The sequence below is a fragment of the Echinops telfairi genome, unplaced genomic scaffold (genome assembly GCF_000313985.2).
Source record: "Echinops telfairi isolate 266 unplaced genomic scaffold, ASM31398v2 ScPeMD7_29;HRSCAF=101, whole genome shotgun sequence".
Lineage (NCBI taxonomy): Eukaryota > Metazoa > Chordata > Mammalia > Afrosoricida > Tenrecidae > Echinops > Echinops telfairi.
Genome location: NW_022103926.1, coordinates 10,052,942 through 10,061,373, shown reverse-complemented (window position 1 = coordinate 10,061,373; position 8,432 = coordinate 10,052,942). Strand labels below are relative to the sequence as shown.

Below are 8,432 nucleotides of genomic sequence, written 5' to 3'. Positions count from 1 at the left end.
GCCAACTAATGCCCAGTGCATAGGCCCCAACGCTTTTAGAAAGTCAGGTCACTGGACAATTGTTGACCCCATCATTCCAAAGACCTGCCTGTGGCTCCTTCCTCAGTAGACAGTGAATGGCTCCGCGTACCAGGGCATTACATCCTTGGTTCCAATCTTATTGGACTAACAAATACATAGCCAAAGCCAAATTTCCCAGTATGAGACCACATACAGATTTGTGGCCTGAGTAGCCAACTGCCCCATGCCGCACAAATTAGTATGATGCCACCCATGAGCTGGTGGTCCCCATGTGCTTGGCTTGCTTTTAGAAAATAGTTGGGTCTTGGCCAAAGACCTAAAGTTGAGTCCCGAGACTGCCAAGGGCAGAGACATCTGTGTGAGGCCCTCAGGTTCCTAGGCACTGGAACCTTTTGCTGTTTGCTTTCTAGAGAGGCAACCAGGAATCCGTTCCTCAGGGAATGCCTTTGTACTGCACCCTAACTGGTCTAGATTTGACCCAAGAACGCTCAAGCAGACTGTTCTTCTGCACCACCACCTGGCCCCAGAATAAACAGGTGATGGGGCGTCCTGGCCAGAGGATGGGGCACTCTTACTCCCCACCTGAATAAAGCTTTTCTACAAGATGGTAGGAACGTGGATGGAAATGTCCAGGCAGTTCTTTTGAGGGGCAGTCAAGACCTGTTTCAAGGGGCCTGAGGAAAGTTGGAGGAGAGCAGGCGGACCCAGCTAGCAAGGAAAAAACAATGTCATCGGCTTACCTGCCACATCCATGCTCACCCACCGTTCCAGACCGCTAACAGCAATTTCTGGCTGCCAGGCTGTCCAGGCTGGACCTCCTCAGTCTCGGCCTAGTAGTTGGAGACTCACTGGAGGACCAGTTTCCTCTTGGTCTTTCCCGTAGGGCAGAACATTGCTCAGTGGCCAGTTTAGAGGGACAGCAGGGCCCTCATGGAGGACCATTCTCAAAGGACACTTCTTTGCCCATGACCCAAATGCCTGCACACATGGCACCGTGTGCCCAGTGCAGGGGCTCTTTGGAACCAGGGAGGCAGTAGATGGATGCTGATTAACCATAGTAGCCACAACCTGAGCACGCCTAGCCTCTTTCCGTTTCTCCCGACTCAAGCCTCTCATTCCCCATCTCTTTTGTAGACAGTAGCATTGGCAATAGTGACCATCTGGCCTAGAGCTGGTCCTCCACTAACCTGTGGGGCTTCTTCTGGCTGGCTCCTCAGGAGACATGGACGAGATGGAGCATGTTTCTGCTGGTTTGGGTACTGGGACTTCTGAGCATGTCTTCAGGTGAAGAAAGAGGTGCAGAGAAAAAGGGGCGGGCAGGTGGGTGTGTGGGATGACTGAAGGTGATGGAGGCGCAGGCAGGTGCATCTCTAAGTGGCAGCAGTGTGTGGATGTCATGAGAAGCCGCGCCATGTTCTGACACCAGGACATCACTTTGCAATGCGTCTTTTTTTATCCCTTCCCTTGCACCATGGGAGTGGTAACAAAAAAAAGTTTAATACTCAAGTTGCCAAAAATCTTAATCTTCCATTTCCATCGACTGTGACCAAAAGTGATCTACCAAGAGGATGGAGAAAAACCAAACCCACTGCCATCAAGCCTGACTCTCACTAGTAAGACTGAGCAGAACTATGCTAAAGGGTTCTAAAGGCCATCGGTCTTCAGGGAAACAGCCTCATCTTTCACAACAGAGTTGGCAAGCTTGACTCACTGACCTTGTGGTTAGTAACCCAATGTTACTGACCCACAGCCCCACCCACTATTGAGCGGTTCGGACTCAGTGACCCCACAGGACAAAGAACTGCCCCCTAGGATCTCTGAGGCTGTCAATCTTTAGAGACGCTGAGCCTTAGCTCTTTCCCGTGGACTAGCGAATGGGCTTGACCTTGGGCTTAGCAACCCAACACCTCAGCCACCGTGTCACCCGGGTCCCTTAGGGCTGTGCAGGACCATACACGTGTGGAGACCCTGTGGGGACTGCCCTTGAGTGTGAATGTGTACTTGTCATATTTAAATAGTTACACTTTGTTTTTAAAAGGTTTAAGGACTTGATTTTATTGGCAATACGACGCTTTTGACCATCTTTGGTTGTGCAGTGTCCACTGGTCCGCAGATTAGGTGGGCTGACGATACCTGCGGGAGCCAAGGCTCCCGCTGTGACAAGGCAGTGAAGGTGGCGATACTAGGCCACCTGGAGGGCCTGGGAGCGGAGGAGCCTCAGGTTGAAGTTCCCCAGGAAGTCCGGGCACCAGAAATGGAATTGTGGCCCAGCTTGGAAAAGGCCTGGTGTGGAAGCAAAGTGCGGCCAAGACCCCATTTTGTCAGGAATCTCATTTTGGGAAACGGATTCTTCCTGGATCCAGAAGTTCACCTCGGGTCCCGGTGTCACCTGGCTGGCAGAGGGTGCGAAGCTGGGCCTTGGAGAGAGGTGCCGGTCCTGAGACCCAAAGGCTCTTCCTCCAGTGGTAGGTGAGGCTTAACCTGGGGCGGGTCTCCCTTCACTGGGCTTCTGGGTGCCTCCACTGCTCCTGGCACCCTCCCTGACACCGTGCATGGGACCGGCCAGCGGCAGAAGGCAGGCTGCACAGGGCTGGCCCCTAGGTCTGCTGAGGGTCCCGGCTGGAGATGGCCAGCTCGCCATCAGGCCTGGTTCGGCTTCCCCGGCGTGATGAGCAGCACCACGGTGGAGGCGTAGAGCAGGTAGCCCATGAGGAGGAGCAGGGAGCAGGGCAGGGGCCCTATGCAGAACAGGGAGGCCACAAAGAAGGCCAGCAGCAACAGGAGCAGGGTGCGGTAACTGCCCAGGAAGCGCAGGCTAAGCCTCGGGCCCTGGGCCTGGCTGGTAGCACGGGCCTGTCCTCCAGGACTCATCAGGCGCCGCTGGGCCAGCACAGGCTCTGTGAGGTGGTAGCGGCAGAAGCTGCCCAGGAAGTCAGCCCGGGAACACAGGGCTACCATCTGGTCTGCAAACTGAAGAGACAAAGGCAGAGATGGGATGAAGAGGGAGCCCACCCCTCCCACAGGCAGCCTGGGAGGACAGGGCCTGCCCTGCCCCACTCACTCTGTGGTTGATGGCCGAGGACAGGCGGAAGAGCAGGCGGACCAGGCCGGCGATCTCATAGCTCCGGATGGGCTGCAGCTCGGCGTCGCCCTGGTACTCAATCTCGAACCTCCGTAGGCCATTGATGATCTAGCAGCCAGGGAAGGAGTGGGCCCAGTGACACGGGGTCCCCAAGGGAAACCTTTTGCGCATGCAGCCACCCTGCAGAGCGGGCCCCCGCACCTGGTAGCGGCCGAGCGGGGTGAGCACCAATCCGTTCTCTCCCACAATGCAGTCTGGGAGCTGCCTTTTCCCGTTCTCATCCTGCGTCGTCCCCAAGGCAAGCGTGAGCTGGGCCAGCTGGGCATCACTGAGCTGTCAGGAGACACGCCGAGAGAGGAAGAAAAAGGCTGTCACCTCCCCACAAGGGACTTGGATATGGACCCTCCAAGAGAGGGGCCATCTAGTTAGGGTGGGGGGCCCTGGGGGGGAGCCCAGAGCACCTACCCGAAAGATCTGGCACAGGTACTCTAGGGCCTTCTCCAGGTACTCGTCGGTCTTTCGGATGCTCTCCTGGCCCCCTTCGTCCAGGTCAGTGGTCGGGTAGGAGCTGCCGCGGTCTGCGGAGCACAGGCCCAGCCACGACAGCACGGAGCGGCCGGCTGTGTTCTCAGAGGGCTGGTCCGAGATGGACTTGGCGGTCTGCTTGGCCTGGGTGATGAGCTGAGCCAGGCGGAGGACCTGCAGGGGCACACGCAGCCGCAGTTTGGGATGGGGGATGGGGATGTGTGCCCTCAGCCTAGAGATCAGGTGGGCTTGGAGGCCAGGGGAGCAGTTTTAAAGGTTTCTAAATTAGAGAAGAGATGCTCTGGTGACCAGTAAGAGCCTTGGGCTGCTAATCACAAGGCCTGCAGTTCAAAACCACCAGCCGCTCCTCGGGAGAAAGATGGGCTTGGGCAGTCTGGGAAGGAAAACCCACAGAGGCAGCTCTCCCCTGTCCTACAGGGTGGCTGTGCATTGGCATTGAGTCGAAGGCAGCGAGAAGTAGTGAGTACAGTGGAGAGGTGGTCTCCGCTCTTGAAGGGCATGAGAAGTGGGTGGGCATCTCTCCACAGCCCGGGTGCCTGCCCCCACTCACCAGGGCTCGAACCTCGGGCCCAAACATCGGGGTGTACGTGCAGTCCTGGCCCTCCAGGCTGTAGACGTGGCTCTTCACCTTGAAGGCGGCGTCGGTGACGGCAGGGGGCCAGGACGACAAGAAGCTGCCCGTGAACGTCGGCGTCATGAAGCTGCGATTTTGGCGATGTGGGAGCACTAGCTCGGGCTCCAGGAACAACTGCTCACCTGCAGGTGGGTGCGGGGAGAGGGCCCCGCTGCACAGTCACCTTCGAGGCCCAGGCCCTCTGCAGGTGAGTACCGTATTTACTCGAGTAGAAGCCAGCCCGAGTATCAGCCGAGGCACCTAATTTTTACCACAAAAAAAACATTAAAAAATGTGCTGAAAAATCTCGGCTTATACACGAGTATGTACGGTAGTTTGCCTCAAGTGGGCAGCTCCACCCACACAACGGGGGTCTTATGGGTGGGCTAGAAGCTCTACAGAGGGGTGACTGGGCCTGGAGTCCGAAGTTTGTGGCTGAGACTTCCGACAGTCCCAGCTGCCCGCCCCCAAAGGCAGTAGGAGACGGAGAACCAGTAGTCCCAGAGGTGGTCCGGGCTCCTGGGCTCCAAGCCCCTCGATGCATGGACACCCCCAGGAAGGGAAGGGTGTGAGCGTGAACGAAGCCAAGCCTTGCCCTGGGCACATGAGGCAGCAGGCTCACTCACCTTTCTGGATCATCTCGGCCAGGTTGGGCTGGGCAAAGACTTTGGCCACGCGGAAGACCATGAGCGCAGTCTTGGGGCTGACCAGGTCCGTGCGGAGCGCACGGCTCAGGAAGGCCACGAACAGCCTGCTGTACAGCAGCAGGTTCTCTTGCACAAAGGGCGCCCTGGGGGCCAGGACAGGGTCAGGACCGGCCGGTGTGGGCCTGGGGCCCACCCTGAATCCCTAGTCCTCCATGTCTGGGGTATTTAGATATAGAAGGCCAAGACTTAGGCCCTCTGATGACAAAATCGCCACGGATGGGGTCCCTTGAAACCCAAGTCCTGACCCATCCGTGCTACCATTCCAACCTGCCCGTACCAGAACGCGCTGATGTGAGCAAAGCAAGTTAGATGCAAAAGGATGAATCCTGCCAGAGTTCGCTTCTGCCAAGCCTCTCGAAGAGACAGGTGACCTCAGAGAATAGCGCTCATTAGTAGGTGCCAGGGGCCTGCTCTGGGGCGGGTCCTGCTGATAGGGCACTGCGTTTGTTGTGAGGGGTGACTGCTGGCACAACACGGCGGATGTCATGAATTCGCTCAACTTTACATGTAAGATCATGCTAAACCACAAGCATGCTCAGGAGCGGTTGTCTGAAAGCACCATGGGGACACCAGGCAGCCAACAGTGAGTGAGGGCAGCAACAGAAGTCAGAGCGGCCGGCCGTGCAGGGGCAGGGGCTGACTCGTGGAGGGCAGCGAGGAGACGGCAGGGGAGCCCGTAGGGCGGGGGAGACCGTGGCCAGACACTGAAGTTGAGAGGAAACGGAAGGGCAGAAGGTTGAAGGCACAGGAAGAGCCCCTGGGTCTCCAGGGGGGTAAGTCCAGGACCCCTCAGAGGATAGTTAAGTTATAGGCAGAACCTATGTCCAGAGCAGCCCCCCACCCCCCCCTTCCTGGGTCCACTGGTCAGGCGCGGGTATCAGCTCACCATCTCTCTGCCACGCAGCGGAGCTGGACCTCACTGCTCTGGGCCTGCTTCTCGGGTGCATACCTCCATGGCTGTAGGTAACTCAGCCACATCTCCAGGACCTGGCAAGAGACAATAGTCCTCTGTGGTTGGCCCAGGGCACGGGCAGAGCAGAATGCCCCTGCTACGGGGACAGGTTTACAACCCCACTGCCTGGCTGTCCCCATGTCTGGTGTGGCTTCAGTGACTAGCCACCAGCAGAGACTCCCCAGCACCCAGCTCCCGCCACAGGTATGGTAGTGACATTTTGCATCCACTTGGATTTGTATCAAAGTGCAGGGGTGGCATTTAACCTGTCAATCAGGTCACAGCCTGATGATGCCTCCTGGGAGGTGTGGCCTTTTGATAAGGGAGAAGCTGGGAACCTCTCCCCCCGACCCCTTCACTTTTCGGCCCGTTGGGACTCTGTGCCTGCCTCAGGGTGGGCTCATGAGAGTTGCCCCACCCTGAGAGCTGTTAGCATCCTGCCATGTTGGCACCGATATTGGGTCCCCAGGACTGTGCACCTGTGATCTCCCTGCACCCACTCCACCTCTCTGCTTCACCCCTGCAGCTACGTGGGTAGAAGAGGGCCCCGAGTTGGACTGGACGACGGGCTGCCTTCCTGACATGAGACTACGACTTGATGGAACGTGGGAGTCTCACGGCTTCGCTTCTCTAGAAGACCCAGCTCGGCAGGTCCCGAGTCCCATCCGGCCCCTCTCGAGGCTCCGGCAGTCCCACCCCCGCGACACGGCAGGGCCGACAACTCACGGCACGGAAGGATGCATCCAGGGGCCAGTGGCCAAAGCAGTGCTGGAGGAAGAGGTAGAGCTTCTGCTGGACGAAGCGCGGGATGACAGCCCTGGGGGTGGGGGTGGGGGTGGGGGCGGGGTCAGGGGCGGGCCGGGGCTCTGTGCACCGAGGGCCGGCCTGCTCGCAAGGAGCTGGGCAGGTGACCACAGACCACTCAGCGCGCCCTACTGCCGCCAAGAGAGAAGCTGAGGGTGAGAGGAGAGCTCCGCAGAGGCCCGACCCCCCAATGCTGATGCCCTTTCCTGCCCAGTCGGAGGCAGCTGGGCTCTCTTCAGGGAAGAGCATGAAGTGGGTCAGAATGTGTGTCTGGGGGGTGGGGGTGGGGGTGAGAGAAAGACTGACAGCTGGAGACCTGGCTACGCCCACCTCGAGAACTGAGACTCATGTACAGCTGCCCTAACACAGGACCAGGGGCCTGCCCCACACCCACCGTTTGAACTCCTCCAGGGGGCTGGCGGCGTGGGAGTGGGCAGAGGGCGAGGCCTGCTCAGGCTTCAGGCTGTTGGAGAAGGCATGCAGGTGCTTCAGCAGCAGCCGCACCACCAGCACGTGCTCCTCTGTGGGCATGAACGACTCCTGCAGTTGGGGACAGATAGAGTGGCCTGGGGAGCTCCCGTAGCCCACATGGCGGCGGGGGAGGGGAGCCCACCACCCAGGTGACCGCTGAGTCTGCCCAGCGTGTGCCAAGCCCCGCAGACTCCAAAACCTGTTTCCCAGCCTGGTTCCAGGCTCCTTTCCCTACACATGCTGCCTGTAGGGCCCTGAGCCACTGCTGCCCGGCTGCATGTCTGCAGGGGTCCCCCCACTGCCGGCCAAAGGCTATGTGCTGCAGGGGCCGGACAGGCGCGACGCCACCCCGCTTCTGGACAGCCCACCAGGCCCATTTTCTGGGTTCCTCACCCACCCACCTGCTCCTCTTTTGGCCCAGAAGGAAAGAAGGGGAATAGCTAACCCACCCCCCAGCCCCCGCCAATAAAGGTACCAGAAATCCTGGGTGCCCAACCTCCCAGTCCCTTGGAGAGCAAACGCCCTTTGTCGCTGTGGGTTGCTCTGCTCTGGGTGGGCAGTGATCCCCACAGGAGGTCAGCCCTTGGCTCCTCCCAGCTCGCCTACTGAGGAGCTCAGGGGAGTCTATTCCAACCTAAACCCTGAGGCCAACCCAGCGCCTGCGCCCTGCAGTTGCCCACCATGATGATGCTCTGGCCGGCCCAGAGCGGCCTGCCTGGGGTTAAGACGAGGGAAAGAAGCCGCTTATCTGTGGCTTGCAAGCTGTGGGCAGCGCAAGTGCCCTGGTTTTGAGGGAAACAAGGTGTGTAGATGGACTTTTGTCTCTTAGGAGAGCCCCTGCTGCCCCCTGCTTTTCGCAGTGCCCTCTCCCAACCTTACCTCTCTGCCCCCTTTCCAGGTCTGGAGGCTGCCACTTGGCCTCCGAAGACCAAGACTCCCTACTCGCCTCCCTTCACACACACACTGTCTGTCTGTCTGTCAAGCCAAACATCCTGTCCTCTTATCTGGTCCCCGGGAAAGCTCTTAGAATCAAAGCTACCTTGTCCTTCACCCCACCCCTCAAATCAGGGTGCTCTCCTGCATGCCGGAAAGGGCAAGCCCAGGAGGCTGTGGCTGGCGTACTCCCCCATCTCTCTGCAGTGTGGGTGGCCCGATGAGCAGAGAGACACCTGTGCCCATTCCAGTCTTGACACTTGCCTGTGATGCCCTAGTTTCTTGCCTTGTCCTAAAATTCCT

At 58.8% G+C, this 8,432-nt stretch overlaps 2 protein-coding genes across 5 annotated transcripts in view; both read right to left on the bottom strand.

Moving 5' to 3' along the window:
• The window catches only part of CCDC74B (coiled-coil domain containing 74B), a 12,861-nt gene extending 12,087 nt beyond the window's left edge, over window positions 1–774 (bottom strand). Inside the window, exon 1 of the mRNA XM_013008228.3 lies at window positions 762–774. Within this exon, the coding sequence (XP_012863682.3) occupies window positions 762–774 (13 nt within the window). The remainder of the gene's footprint in view (window positions 1–761) is intronic.
• Window positions 775–2,060: 1,286 nt separating this feature from the next.
• Window positions 2,061–8,432, bottom strand: part of SMPD4 (sphingomyelin phosphodiesterase 4) — a 24,519-nt gene continuing 18,147 nt past the window's right edge. For all 4 annotated transcript variants that reach the window (XM_030885455.2, XM_045289610.1, XM_045289611.1 and 1 more), the window contains 9 exons: window positions 7,120–7,265; window positions 6,648–6,738; window positions 5,856–5,956; window positions 4,889–5,052; window positions 4,200–4,405; window positions 3,569–3,802; window positions 3,305–3,436; window positions 3,083–3,211; window positions 2,061–2,991 (listed from right to left, as the gene is read on the bottom strand). In XM_030885455.2, the coding sequence (XP_030741315.1) occupies window positions 2,662–2,991; window positions 3,083–3,211; window positions 3,305–3,436; window positions 3,569–3,802; window positions 4,200–4,405; window positions 4,889–5,052; window positions 5,856–5,956; window positions 6,648–6,738; window positions 7,120–7,265 (1,533 nt within the window). In that variant the 3' untranslated portion in view covers window positions 2,061–2,661. The remainder of the gene's footprint in view (window positions 2,992–3,082; window positions 3,212–3,304; window positions 3,437–3,568; window positions 3,803–4,199; window positions 4,406–4,888; window positions 5,053–5,855; window positions 5,957–6,647; window positions 6,739–7,119; window positions 7,266–8,432) is intronic.